The 14,394-nt window shown below is 41.6% G+C and overlaps 1 protein-coding gene across 9 annotated transcripts in view; it reads right to left on the bottom strand.

Annotated features, from left to right (window-relative positions):
• The window catches only part of HECTD4 (HECT domain E3 ubiquitin protein ligase 4), a 79,216-nt gene extending 70,460 nt beyond the window's left edge, over window positions 1-8,756 (bottom strand). For all 9 annotated transcript variants that reach the window (XR_012777723.1, XR_012777724.1, XM_075516000.1 and 6 more), the window contains exon 1: window positions 8,317-8,756. Coding sequence is in view for 7 of the 9 variants with exons in the window: in XM_075516000.1 (XP_075372115.1) it covers window positions 8,317-8,490 (174 nt within the window). In the remaining 2 variants the exon portion in view is untranslated. The remainder of the gene's footprint in view (window positions 1-8,316) is intronic.
• Between the last annotated feature and the right edge of the window lie 5,638 nt (window positions 8,757-14,394).

Below are 14,394 nucleotides of genomic sequence, written 5' to 3'. Positions count from 1 at the left end.
ACAACTATTCCTCATTCAGCAAGAGATAAAATTCTCTTTCCCCTGCCTCCTTGATGCCTCAGTATTTACACTTGAGTTTGAGCTCTGATTTAGGACTGGTTTCCAGCATCCTTTTGCTAGTGGTATTGGGGCACCTTGCATCGATATTTACCTATACAACACTTGGGGAGACTTCAGAAGCAGACAACCAAAAACCAGCACATCACAAGCAAGTCACCTGAACCAGTAAATAATCAATCACTTCACAGCACCAATCATTTTTGACTAACAAGGCTTAAACAGAATCTAAGAGGATGAAAAGCATGTAACAATCGCATTGCTTTGCCATAAAACAAGTTACCCAAGTATCTACTTACATCTCAAAAGGCAATCTCTAACAGAAATAGCAGCTTAACAGTAATACCATCAAGCTAAAAACACAAACAAACATATGCTTAAAGGAAGAATACTAAACAAAATCTGAACATACAGATTATATTCAGAACTATCAAAAGATAACTAACCAAGCTACAAAAATAATGCAGATTAATATACTATGAAAACAAGGACATGAAAAAGTTAAGACGCTCAGTAGCAGTTAAAATAACATAGTCATTTTATAAAGACAAATTAAAGAGAATCAAGAGAAAATTTAAAGTCTGTCTACCTTACATACATTTGTAGTGTTAAAATAGCCCATTTTCTGCTTTTAGATAAGACACATTAACATTTTCCTTCAGAACAATCAATAATATTAACAAAAAAGACTGTTATAATAGAAATGTGAAGTTTTAAAGAATAACTTCTAATGAACAAAACACATATGCAGTGTCAGTGCAAAAAGTGTAATTCTAATGTAATTCTAAAGTAATCCTAGTATAAGTTCTAGTGTAATCAAGACACTAGAATGAGGGGAAGAAATAAAACAACATCGCTTTTTAAGGAGATCTTTTCCTATACCTGATTTTGTAAGTAGGGTAAACATCACATTGACGCTTTTTGCAAATGAGAAACCAACTCTTCAGTCACTTTGAAATCACAGTTCATACACCGACTGTGATTATTACCTATTTTCCAACTTTGTCTACTTCTAGTTAGCAAAGACTATCTTTGAAAAGTTTTGATTTTTAAAGTCTCACGCTTAACAGCCTGAAGTTACACATAATTAAAAACTGTGTTAGTAAAAAGTTTAATTGTCACTATTTTAATTTTGCAGTATCTTGTCCTTAAATACTATTTCCTTGTTTAATATTTTAAATCCATTTTAATAACTATTTTAATTAGAAAATGGTTGATCCAAAGTCCAATCACTCTAATTGGTCATTGACATCATCTGCAACATTGAGAGGCATGAAAGGTATCTAATGTTAGATCATCAGCTACAGGGAGGATGTCATCTTTCCTGCTGTATCCAATTTTTGTCCTGTTTCATCCTACTACATGACTGTAACCAGATACTTCTTCCCATTAAAAAAAAATTTTGCCAATACTGCTCCAGAAAGTAGTCACTGGCATTCACTATTATTAAAGTGTTTCTCTACTGACAGTAAATACTAGATGTACTACAATTAAGACACGTTAATCTACATGAGGAGTTTCAGCCTGAGGTTTTATGACCACATTAAGGAAATTTAAAAGTGAGCTGCCACTAAAAGGCAGCTTTCTCCTCTGGCTAAAATTCCTGCCCCCTAGTCCTCCTCCCTGGTGCTGGCAGTAGTGCCTGTGGGGTTTTTTTTGTTTGGAGTTTTTTCTCTTTGTTTGGGGGGGTGGGATGGGGGGGGGGGGGGGTGTTAAGCTAGATTTTTGGTTTAAACCAGTTCCCTGGTGTGGAACAGCAGGTAGAAAGGAAAGAAGTAGAATGGAAAAGAAAGAAGAAAATGCATGGCCAACAGCAGAGGTGAACAAGAACTTTTTGCAATAGCTCTCCCAGTGTACTAGTTTAAACGACAGTCTCGGGCTGAATATGCTGGTTTCATTGATCAGTTTTAGTTCTACTACATAGGGAATTGATGAGCAATGAAGCTGTTCACAAAGGTGTATTTTTTCCTAAAGTTACATATTGCAAGTGAAAGCCTTTACATCTCAAAAATAGCATTTAATTCTTTCTCCACATAATTAATTTGGCTGAACTTCACACAGAAAGATAACAACTTCTTGAAGATGGCGGTACATTTACCAGTATCAATTAGATCCGTAATACCCCCCTGAGTATTAACAAGTATTATTCCCATCTCACAGGAGGAATAAACCATACAGAAAAACAGAAACAACCTCAAAATCATAAGGTATCTTTAACAGCGACATGAAAAAATTTAACTATGTTACTTTCAACACCACGTTACAGCTATAAGGTCATTCCTCTTGTACCACAGAGTTAACATATAGGGAGCACCACTTGTTTACTTGCTTCTTTTGTCTCTAGAAATACAAATAAAATAATGTAAAAAAGACTGAATTACAAGATACATAGATTATTCTGTAAGAGAAATACCAGAATTGACAGTTTTAAAAGGTACCCTAAAATTGAAATACACATCAAAATTTAAACTGCTCCCATAAACAACACTGTATACATACTCCTAGTCTGCCACTTTTTGTTGCTCTGCTGGGTAATAGCATTTCTGCTTACGGCAATTTCTGAAGACACACAGTAGGAAGCTGTCTTAGTGCAAACACTGCCCTGATATCTTTTAAAACATTTTTCTAAACCCTCTATAAGGCTTTTTGTTTGATACGCCTGTGTGTTTGCAAAATATATAAATATGTGCAAACATTTTCATCCTGATGTTTTAGATATTGAAATTTTATAGGTTCTTAGCAGCTGCTGCATACTTTACATTATGCTTTTAGTGTTGCAGTTGAAAACTACAAGTTTCACGATTGTTCTGATTTTTTCTGCTCCAAGAAATTTTAACCGTATCACCTTGTTCAAAGCCTCTACCGATTCATAATCCTGTATATAGCAGCATAGCTTTTTAGCAACTCAGCTAAAGGCATGAACTGTTTTCCCTTGTGAAAGCATTAGAAACCTAATTATTTGCTCAGAAATAAGCACTAGGAAACCTGTATCCTTTATTGCATACACAATATTGTCCCAAACAATTTTTTTTGTAACTGTACAAATTTACCAAATAACCTTGATATCTGAGATGAATTACAGAGTACAGGCATGCTGTAAACACACACAAAAAATGCTATAAAAGAAAGTGTTGTTTCTCTCCTTGTTCATTTGTTTATTTAAATATTTCTTTGGCTCTTATTTAAGTAGTAGATGAAAATGTCCGTGAAAGGTAAAGAAAAATCTTTGTCATTTGAACTTCTGAGAGTGCAGATCACTGAATTAATCAGCTCCAATTGGTCATAAGAACTATATTTGAGAAACATACTTGCAAAATCATCCTTTAGAAGAAGTTTTCTAATATTTCTCTACCAGGATAACTAAAACATTACTTTAAAAATAAAAAGCCAAGAGGCATGGTAGTCCATATTATAGAAGTTTAATAAATTCAAACAGGTCATTTTATGACAATTGATGATGATAGCAGCAACTCTGCTGGAGATTAAATCACACAATATTGGTGGTTTACACAATTATCTAATGAAAGTGAGCTTAAAAGGAAAGCGATCAAGATTTCAGAGTCCTCTCAAAAGGCAAGTGAGAGACTTACAGTGACACCTGGAAGAATGCCATCAACTCTTGTGCAAAAGTAACAGCCAAGGCTCACATTTGTAAGGTTATCTTCCTGTGCAGAATTAACTTCAAGAACTAGCTTCATCTGGTGTTACTCTGAAAGCTATAAACACCCTCAAAGAGGAATACTGGAGTATGTGAAGTGGAAGGGGATGCAAGAGGCAGGACTAGGAAAGTTACAAGCCTGACATACACGCCTGGATCAGCAGTTCCCAAGCTAGAGGTCGTAACCCCAAGAGGGGTCATCCACTTAGTAAAACGTCAATTGTTTATGCTGGCATTAGGGATTTTTATCTTGACAGAGGTGAAGCTTGTAAATAGAAGTAAGGTCACAACCAGAAAGATTTGGGAAGCACTGACCTAGATAATTACAGAGAACTACTCTCTCCTTCAGCAATCAGGGAAGAGCGACACAATGTTTCTTCTAGTCCGTGAGGAAAATGGGTGAAAGCTTCAAGTTTAGCAGATACCTTCAAGTCTAAATCATTTTGACAGAAAACACAAGTCAGTCATAGGATTGGCACATGCTGTTAAAATAGCACTGGACTTCAGTTGTTTAACTTCTCCCTAGAGGGCTAGACCAGACCATACTGGGGGGAAGAGGAAAGGACACTACCTTTTTTTTTTTTTCCCCACTTACATTTGATTAAAAATACATATCTGCAGTGCAGAGCAACAGCTGCCCAGTGGCATCTCGTACTCTGTCCTACAATAACAGAGCTTGACAAGAGTCAAAACATCAGATGAGGACAGATATATACATGATCCAGACAGCTATTAAGGTAGGAGCTACACTTCTACCTTCATGTTAAAAATATATTAAAGAAAAAAAATAAATAAAATAAGGTATTTAGAACTTTTCCAGGCTATGCAGGAGAACAACAAGAACAGATATCCAAATGACTATTATCTCTGTAGGCTGTTATGTAAAACAGAGTGCTTACAAGTTAAGTGGAGTGACACATAAGGGTGTTCTACTTTATACTGGGACTATATATCGAAGATTTGTCTGTCTTTCCCCTTATTTCCCTGTGGAAAAAAATAACTGAGCCTATCACTAGTTAGCTGAAAAATTGCCCATACTGCAAATTTAAAACTAATGAAAATACCAGCCACAAATTTGAAGAACAGAAAGAAGGCCTCCTCAGATGGAAGGATTATAATGGTAACATATGTCAACCAGACTAAACTGCCTAGATACAAGCGAATGCTTTTTTGCCATCAGATGGCTATGTCGCAGTCTATGTGAACAACCCCTGTTCAGTAGTGTCCTTCTTATTAAGTTACCAAGGGTTAACACATCACTTTATATTGCTGGCATTCTTATAAGTCTCAGCATGTTGACTCTGGCATACTGGCAGACTAAAACTACATGGTGTAAGGGACCTTCACCTTCAGACATACCTCTTGCCCTGCTCCCAGGGGTTATTGTCTCTGTGAAAGATGTTTGATTGGGAGGATTCTGGAAGTGCTGCAGTTTCCATTGTGGCACATTAAAGGACAGCCCATCTTCCATTAAGCTGTCCCTCCTGTGCAGGCACTGACATCCAGGGCAGAGAGTGGACAAAATGTCATGGCAACATCTTCAGTTGTTAGTCACATAAGGTTGTCTCCAAGAAGCAGAAGACTTTGCACTTTGAAAGTAATTTCTCTGTATGAAAGGCTTTAAAATAAGGGTGCAAAGGCTTGCATAATTGCTAACCAATCTAGGCCTCCTTTGATTAGGAGATTTTATTGAGAAACCCATACCAGGAGCAGCTTTTATATGCACATCAGTACAAAACTATATCAAATTAAAAAAAAAAAAGTGCCTCCTTTCTTTTTGGTAATACATATTCTTTGTAAATACCCTGATAGACAGTCCAAGAAGCTGGCATACATCATTTACATCACATAAAAAATAAAAACAAAACAACCCCCCCCACACCCTTTAAACCTAAAGATACTCCTAGAACAAGTTACCTTCACATGAAAGAGAATGTTAGCACTTCCATAACCTACCATTAAGGAAAAATAAAAATAAAAAATATATATATACACACACATATAGAAATACATAAAAAATAAGTAAAAGTTGTATGGGAGTCAAAATAACAAAATAAATTTTCATAAGCCTTTCTTGGCATAATACCAGTACCGTAACATTTTTTCCTCTGCTTTTCTTTTTACAAATAGGCAAAACCTTTGAACAGAAGGACAAAGGAAACACATCCAAATACATTGACATTATTCACCAATAAGCTCTTTAAAGAGATATTTAAGCAAAACAGACCAGAATGATACTCCCTCCCCCCCCCCCCCCCACCACCAAAATAGCCATTTAAGTATACTACATTTTGTAATTAAGCATGCCATATCAGAAATTCAGTCTGGGTTCTGACCACCATCGATGAAGCACAAGAAGTGTATTAAGGAAGTTTACTGATCAAAGCAGCAGCTGCAGCATGTCCTACCCTTGTCCAATAACATATCCCAAGAGATTTCTATTTAGACCATTTTCAGATATATTTATTACATTGCAAGTAGGAGTAGAAACAGTGCAAATGAGCCATTCACTGCATTAGTCAATTGCATGGCCACACTTCAATAAGATGCATGCACCTATTTCCACAAAATGGCTCCTCAAAGCCATTCCAGTTTACCAAGGTAGCCCTTTATTTAAAAAAAAAACATTTAAAAAAAAGGCAGAGAAAAGTTATGCACTAAATAATTTACACTTACACCACTTGAAATTTCACTTTTTTTTAACCCTCCCCCCTCAATACCAAAAACTATAAACCATTTTACAAACAAGATCTCAAAAATAAGTCACTTGTGGTCATCAGTTCTTTCAGTGGAAGGAAATAAAATGCTTTAATATTCTGTGACTTAAGACCATAGATCAAAATAAGTACCATAGCAAAAAGTCTTATTTATTTATTTATTTTAAAGTTTCACACTGCAAACATGCACAACAGAAAAAAAATCTCTGGAACAGGAAAAATTTTGTGAATCAGTGGCACTGGATTGCTGAAACATTCATTATAAAAGTGTCATAAAGGACAAGACACAGTAACACTAATTCCAATCCCTATCTCCCCCAAACCATTATAGTTTCACAGACATTCCTAGCACTAACAAAAAATTCTCCAGCACTAAAGTGTTTGTCAGGTGAAGCTGTGTGCCAAGTCTCATGCCGGAACATACTTCTGGCCTAGCTTGCAGGATCTTAAAAATAAGGTTTGGGTTGGGTTCTGGTTTGTTTTTTAAAGGATATCCTCCTTTTTTATGATATAACATTAATAATTCTGCGGGAGCATGTATTTTTCTAACACAGTTATTAGACTCGATGCTGCTTCTAGAACTATGTAATGGAATCGAAATGTTTTCTTGAATACAAGCTGCATTGAATGCCACAGTGGACTCCGATCATACAGGAGAAACATTCCATGTTTATACACATAGAGATAAGTCATCCACCTTAAAAGTCTCTCTTTTCCTGTTCATGTGATATTTGCCAACATCCATTTCATGGGAGCAGCTACCGTTCCCATCCCAATCCCCAGTGTCACATCGCACAGAAAAGAAAACGCACGTTCAGCAAAAAATATCTTTCCTTAGATAAGCCTGTGGAAAGTTTTCATAAACACCATAAAGACTTCATGTCACAAGGCGAACAATGATATTGTCAGAACTGCAAGCCTGGCTCATGGGTTCTTCTTAGCAACACCCCAGTTAGCAGCCAAAGCCTCACTAAAGGGTTTTGCGGCCTAAATGCTCGTGACCTAACATAGCACACAGATAAAGCTCCTGCTGAACCATCCCCTCTCAGCTCACACCACTCGGCTTCTCTGACAAAGACCCTGTGTCATTGCAAGCCACATTGCTGGAGAAGAGGGCGGGGTGAAAGAAGAGAAGGGAGGCACACAGGAAAAAAAAATGCAGTCTACAAAATAGATGCAACCTACAATCCGTGACATTCAGTCCTTCACCGTCTCCTCCTAAGATAAAACAGCTGTACCGTCTGCCTGCAGCCAAAACCACCAGCAGTTTTGAGAAGGCAAAAAGCTGGAATTTAAAATCTCAGTGCTCTTTAATAATGATCACTGTCAACAGCCTAAATACAGCACCCAGACACCCCAGTACCCTAAGCATCTTATTGTAAGGCTGATTAATTACAAACCAACTAAAAGTAACAGCAAAAAGATACAAACGCATAAATAAAAATAAATGAGCCAAAGGCCACCTTGAAATACATAAGCGTGGTTCAAATTTCCTAACCCCACTGATTCAAAACAAGGAGGTAGCACCAATAATTCACCCTCCATCTTCATTAGTGCCTCACCACCCTCGTGCCCAGCTCCACTTTCATCATTATTTGAAATAAATTTCTTTGACTTAAAACAAGTAGACTGCCTCAGTATCAGTTGGCTCCGTACCCCAAATCTTTCACCCTGCATCCGCATCCACCATTCTCCATCCCGGCCCCCCCATCCTCCCCTAGTCATTCTCCCTGCGCCCCCCCCCCCCATAACACCATCCTCCTCCTCTCCTCAGGCCCTCACTGCCACTGTCCCCCCTCTCCCGAGGGCATCCTCCTCCTCACCACCCCCTCGCCCCTACCCCCGTCCCTCCCCTCAGCTCGGGGGGCCGCGGGCCCCGCTCACCTCCAGCTCGGTGTCGCCGGGCTCGGCCACCCCAATGATCTCGCTGGGCAGCTCGGCCAGGTCGGTGACCCGGATCAGCCCGTCGTGCAGGAAGATGGTCTCCTCCTTCACCGACAGCCACTGGGCCGAGTCGGTGGCCGCCGTCGCCGCCGAGGCGCCCGCCGGGGACCCCATGGCGCGGACGGCGGGGGGGCTTCGCAGGGCTGAGGCGAGGCGGGTCCCGCTACCCCCCCATGGCGGGGGCAGGGCGGGGGCAGGGGGGTCCCCAGCGGCCTGGGTGCCGGACAGCCGGAGCGCGGTGGGGAGCAGCGAGGAGCGGCGCGTTGCCACCGCGGCGCCAGCGGACCGGGGACCTCCAGGAGCCGCCGTGCCCGCCCGCAGCCACCACGTCCCGCTCCCTCCTCACACACACAGGTGACAGCGCGACGCCATGTTGGGGGCTGAGGCGGGCCCGGCATGCACCGCGCGAGGAACAATACACCCTCCCCCCTCCCAGCCCCGCGGGGCCCCGCCCCCCGCCGCGCCCCTCCCCCGCCGGGCCCGCCCCCTTGGCGCCCCTCGGTGCCGCCCCACGGCCTCGAGCGACGCCCCCCCGACACTCCGCCCCCAAGGGCGGCTCCCGCCGCGCCGCGCAGCGCCCCGCACCGAGGGGCGATCCCTCGGCGTCTCACCTCCACCCGCGCTGGGGCCGCTCCCCTCAGCGCCTCGCCCCCCCCTCGCCCCGCTCCGAGGGGCGATCCCTGGCGCCTCACCTCCACCCGCGCTGGGGCCGCTCCCCTCAGCGCCTCGCCCCTCCTCGCCCCGCTCCGAGGGGCGATCCCTCGGCGCTTCACCTCCACCCGCGCTGGGGCCGCTCCCCTCAGCGCCTCGCCCCCCCTCGCCCCGCTCCTCGCGGCGATCGCTCGGCGCCTCACCTGCACCCGCGCTGGGGCCGCTCCGCTTAGCGCCTCGCCCCCCTCGCCCCGCACCGAGGGGCGATCCCTCGGCGCTTCACCTCCACCCGCGCTGGGGCCGCTCCCCTCAGCGCCTATCTCCCTTCACGCAAAGGCCCCTTTCCTCAGCCCGTCGCCCGTGAGCTGCTCCCTCAGCGCCTTACCCCGAGGGTTTCTCCCCTGCTGCTCCACGCAGTTTCCCTCTTTAGCCTCACCTTCTTGGCTAGTCAGGGCCCCTCTGAAACTACCCTTTTTCCTTAAGGACTGATCCCTCTTGGTGCCTCACGTTCCCCACAGGGTAGTTTCTCCCCTCCTGGCACCTCTGGTCACCCCTTTTTTGTCTGCCCCCCTCTCCTTCCAGAATGACCTTCCTTTCTTCCTTCCCCTCCCTTGTCTGCCCCTCCGTGACCTCCTTGAAGGAATCCTGTCAGCTCTCGGGGAGCCTTTTCCCAAAGGACTTGTGAGCAAGCAGGTATGTCCCTGAAAATCCATACCTCCAGATCTATCTATGTAATGAGGATGCCAGAGGGTGTGAAGCAAAAGCTTTGCAGCACTACAGTATGTGTGGAAAAAAGGAGATCCAAAGAAAAATTTACCCTTCTCTCTCTCAGTCTCTCTCTTTTGGGCACCATCGTGTAACCTTCCTCATTTTCCATCAGTCTAATTTCACACTCAGTTGCCTCAGACCTCCACCCAAGCCTGTTCAGAGAGGCACGAAGTGTCACAGGCAGCTGTACCTGGCTGTTCAGCAAAGTACGCGCTTGTGAGACAAATCATGTTAATGAGAAAGACATGATGATAAATGTTAAATATTTTTAGTGTATAATTACTGTGGGGATTCCCATTGCAAGTGGCTGCTTTTCATGAAACAGTGACTGTGCACAACTGAACAGAGATGGAGCACTATAGATTTATTTACCTGTTTGATCAGATTAAATTATTTAATATACCAGTGCATTATAACAAATGTGCTGTGGTATTGGAGGAAAAGTGTATTCAAAGCTGTAGTAAAATGAGATCTACCGCCAATGCTTTATGTCCTATTAAATCTGCTTGGGAAGAAGCATTTTTTCCATGTAATGGACCACCACTCAACTTACGACCCACACAAAGCATCTTTGTATCACTGATTCAGCAGCATGAGTGTTCACACAATTGCATAGTTTGTCTTTGAGGCCAGCTCAGACAACATAGGGTTCAGGTAAGTTCATATGAGTAGTTGGTTACAGGTCTGTGTGATGGCTCAGTACACTACATTTGGTAGCATATCACTGCTATTCACATATTGGAAAGCAGACGAGTCTCCAGGCTTGGTTTTATTCTAGAAATAGACATTATTTTCTTCTGCACTAGAGAGTCTCATTTTTGAACATGGAGAGTATGGGAGAGTTGGTATCAAAGGTTTTTGTGAGGGAAAGGCTGTTCGTGGGCATCTGTTATTTTTGGTCAAGACACGACACAGAGAACAATGTCTGCAGATGGACACATCCATAGATATGAAATCCACCCCGATCCTCCCGCAGGAGCCCTGCTAGTGCTCAGAAGAGAGAGAATGCTGAGATTTGAAGATTTTATGGCAGGTGGGACGTGGCAGCTGAGTTCTGGCAGTTGAGATAAGCTGTGCTCACAAGGTCTCCTTGGAGGAATGGGAAGGCTGCTGAGGTTAGATGAGTCACAATATTTCATTGCAAGATAGTAACTGGTGTTATTGTTTTGTTAGCAGAGTAGGAGTTTTACATTGTTTTCATTCATTCGTGGGACAGGAATAGAGGAAGAGAAACACAAAGTCTGTACACATTTTAGTGGGAGTAACAGTGAAAAAAAAGTCTTTAGATTTTGTAATACTATCGTGGTACTAGTTGAATATCTTCCACAAAATCAATACAAATAGCAGAGCTGGGAGTAAAATGGGATGCTCACTTCACAAGCAACACTCATGCCAGGAAGGCTTGTCAACAGAAAGGATTTGCAGTGTTTTCTAGAGGTGGCCGTGTTTTGGATGTATCTGTTGTTCTCCAAAGGACTGTTTCATAGGCTGGGTAACCCCCAGGCTGAAAATGCTTTGTCTCGACCTCTCACATGCTCTTTCCAGGGCCTTCTGGACTGCTCTATCCCAGAGGAATATGGTTGCCAAAGTAGCTCCCAGATGGAGAATCAGGGTTTGATATAGCTGTCGATTCAATCTACTAACTGCTTTGAAATACAAACCAAGGCCTTGTATTTGAATAAGGAGCTGACTCAGAGCTAGAAGAGAGGTATGTGTAACTCCGGATGCGTTCATACGAGGCTAAGCACGGAAAGAGGTGCACGGCTAAATTACATACTGGCCAGAGGCTGTGTTTTGTCATTTGACTGGGGGTTGATGAACAATTTCTCACAGCGAGGATCCTGATACATGTGTGTGTGTGAGGTAACCTGAGCTGCCCCTGAGTGAAAAGCAGGCCACTTAACTGTGAATTGGAGATTGTGCAGACGTTTTAGAAATCCCTTTTAGCCGTATTTGTGTGAAGACATCCCAAGCTGAACACAGGGGATGTTTACCCTTTTATAGTTATTTATTTGTTTATTTGGAGTTCTTCTGAATTGTATTGATTTGACAATTCAAAGCTGAAAATCAGTTACTGAATTAATCTAATGCTATAAAACTGAGAAACATGTCCTGTCCTGCTTCAGTGCAGGTAAATAAAATAATTACTAGTAAATGTAAGTTTTACTAAATTATTTTAGGTGCCCGATATTCAGGAATTAACAGTATGTTGTAGCATCTATAAGGTTACATAGCACAGAATGCTGACATAACTTTCTGCAAGAAATTTTCAATATTAAGGCCCTGATCCTGTAGTGAATTCACCGAATATATTGCAGTTTGTCTGGCATCTGCTGCAGAAGATGTTGTATAATATAATGAAAAAAATAATATTATTTTTGTTCTGCATGTCACCAGAAAATGTCAGCCACTGTAACTTCAGTGTAACATTCAGAGGTGTACTGCAATAACTACAAAGAAGTCTTGTACTACATTATGGGACATGGTGTGACTTAAAAAACAGACTAGAATAACTTTGTGGCATAAATCATCAAGCTGAAGAAATAAAACCCTTAACTTGTAAATAGGCTTGTACAGAAAAGCAGTCTTTTGCTTTAATTATTTTTGAGCAGACGGATCAGCTGTCTACAGCTGGGTGTCTGCTGCAGTGGCTGTGGTCGTGTCTGCCGCTGGTGGCCGGATTCTGGAATGAGCTTCGTTATGTGCAGGTCCCCGGTCCTGCAGCTGAATGTGCCCCTGTGCTTCTCTATGCATCATGGTTACTGAGATTTAGCAGAAGATGCTCATGGTCTATGGGCAAAAATTAAGTCCTGTGAGCTAAAAATGGAAATTCACTAGTCATGCTTCGAATTGACCATTTGCCTGTTATGTAATGGAGTTTAAAGGAACATTGTCTCACCCTCCAGTTTAATTTTATATTATAAAATTATATTACAGCTATAACATATGGTGGAAATTCTTTTCATCCTAAGGCTTTGCTATACATCTTTCTGTTAATTTAGAAATGGCAGTTTCAGTTTTAATGACCATTGTGGCACTAAGAAACATGTGAAACAGAAGAAATAGTTGCTATTTTTATGTGGTCTGCAATAACCAGATTTCCATACCCTGAATCCTGGCTCCTCTGCCTAGTACATGCTATTTAGAGAGCCTGAATGCCATCATTAATAAGGCTACTATGCAAGGAATATTGGCATTTCTTGGCACACTAACTGTGATTAAAAAATACGGTTTCTTCATTTTTCTCCAAGTAAAACTTAGAAAGGACTGAAGTGGAAAAAAATCAGTATTTGACAGAGGAGAAAGAACAAACTAGTCAGTGAAATAAAATAATTTCAAACTTCAGAAATGTATTTTAATTGCAAAGGAAAAATATTCACATTTTTCTCATTTTGATATATTAGCAATAATCTCTGAAGAAGGCTCTGACTGATAGCAAGGTAGGCTTGAGGAAGGAAGAACAAATAAAGATATTTTTATTAAAATGAATAAGTACAATGTTATTATAGGAAACATGAATATGAATCATCTACCTCGCAAACATAGCCTTAGTTAAATTGGACATGAAACAAATGTAAATTATAGAATCATAATACAAATGCCGGAATGTTTTCTTAGAGGCAATCTAATCGGGTGCTGTGACCCAAGCTGTAACTACACTACTTGCGACACCTACTTGTCCCATCTAGAGTGATGGAGACTCCACCTGCAATCTCTTCTATTGTTGAATTGTCATTACTGTTAGGGAGTTTCCTAATGCTTAATTGAAGTTGTGCTACTGTAATTTAAGCCTTTTCATTTTCTTCAGCTTCTGTAGGCACAGAGAACAGCTGTTGTAGACACAGAGAACAGTTTATTTCCTTCCTCTTACGTGCAGTCTTTTTCATGTTTGAAGGCTGTGTCCCCAACTCCTCTCCATCGTCTCTGCACTAAATAATCCCTGTCCTTTCAAACTTTCTCTGTAGGCCATGCACTCTAGAAGTCTGATCATTCTTCTGCTCTTTGGGATTTCCCCCGACTTGCCCACATCTCTCTTGAGCTGCTGGTACTTTAGATGAAGCTTTACCAGTGTGAAATGGTTTGGATAGATTCCTGTGTCTTCTACGCAATACTCCTGTTAAGTGTCTCAGGATCATCTTTGCTTTCTCTGCAGCTGTATGATATTGTTGACTCATACTGGGCTTGTAAATGAAATAACAATTTATGCTTAAATTCTGTTTGCAGTATTTCACATGCAGAAACAAAGAAAGCTGGCATTTAGCATTACTCTCGGTAATCTCGTGTCTCATTTTCTTACTCAAGAACTTAGCGCAAGTAGCTTTTTATGGAGGGAAGTATTTAAATGCTGCCCATCAGTGAGGAAGAGTGGTTGAGAGCTGAACAGATCCCTTAGTGGTTGTCCTGAATTTCTGAATCTCTAATGTCTCAGAAGACTCATTATTAATATCCAAAAATAGGTAGGTTTTAAATACAGCTGTTCAGTACTGTTAAAATTCAACCTCCCTGAAAACTGGTGCAGTAAAACGAGGAAAAAAATAAATGGAAAAAAGTCTGCTACAATATTCTGCTCAATATTGTAAAAATAAAAATGTAACAAGG

This window comes from Mycteria americana, chromosome 13, assembly GCF_035582795.1.
Source record: "Mycteria americana isolate JAX WOST 10 ecotype Jacksonville Zoo and Gardens chromosome 13, USCA_MyAme_1.0, whole genome shotgun sequence".
In the NCBI taxonomy this organism is placed as follows: Eukaryota; Metazoa; Chordata; class Aves; order Ciconiiformes; family Ciconiidae; genus Mycteria; species Mycteria americana.
Note: the sequence above shows the minus strand (reverse complement) of the source record. Positions and strands in the feature narration are given on the sequence as shown.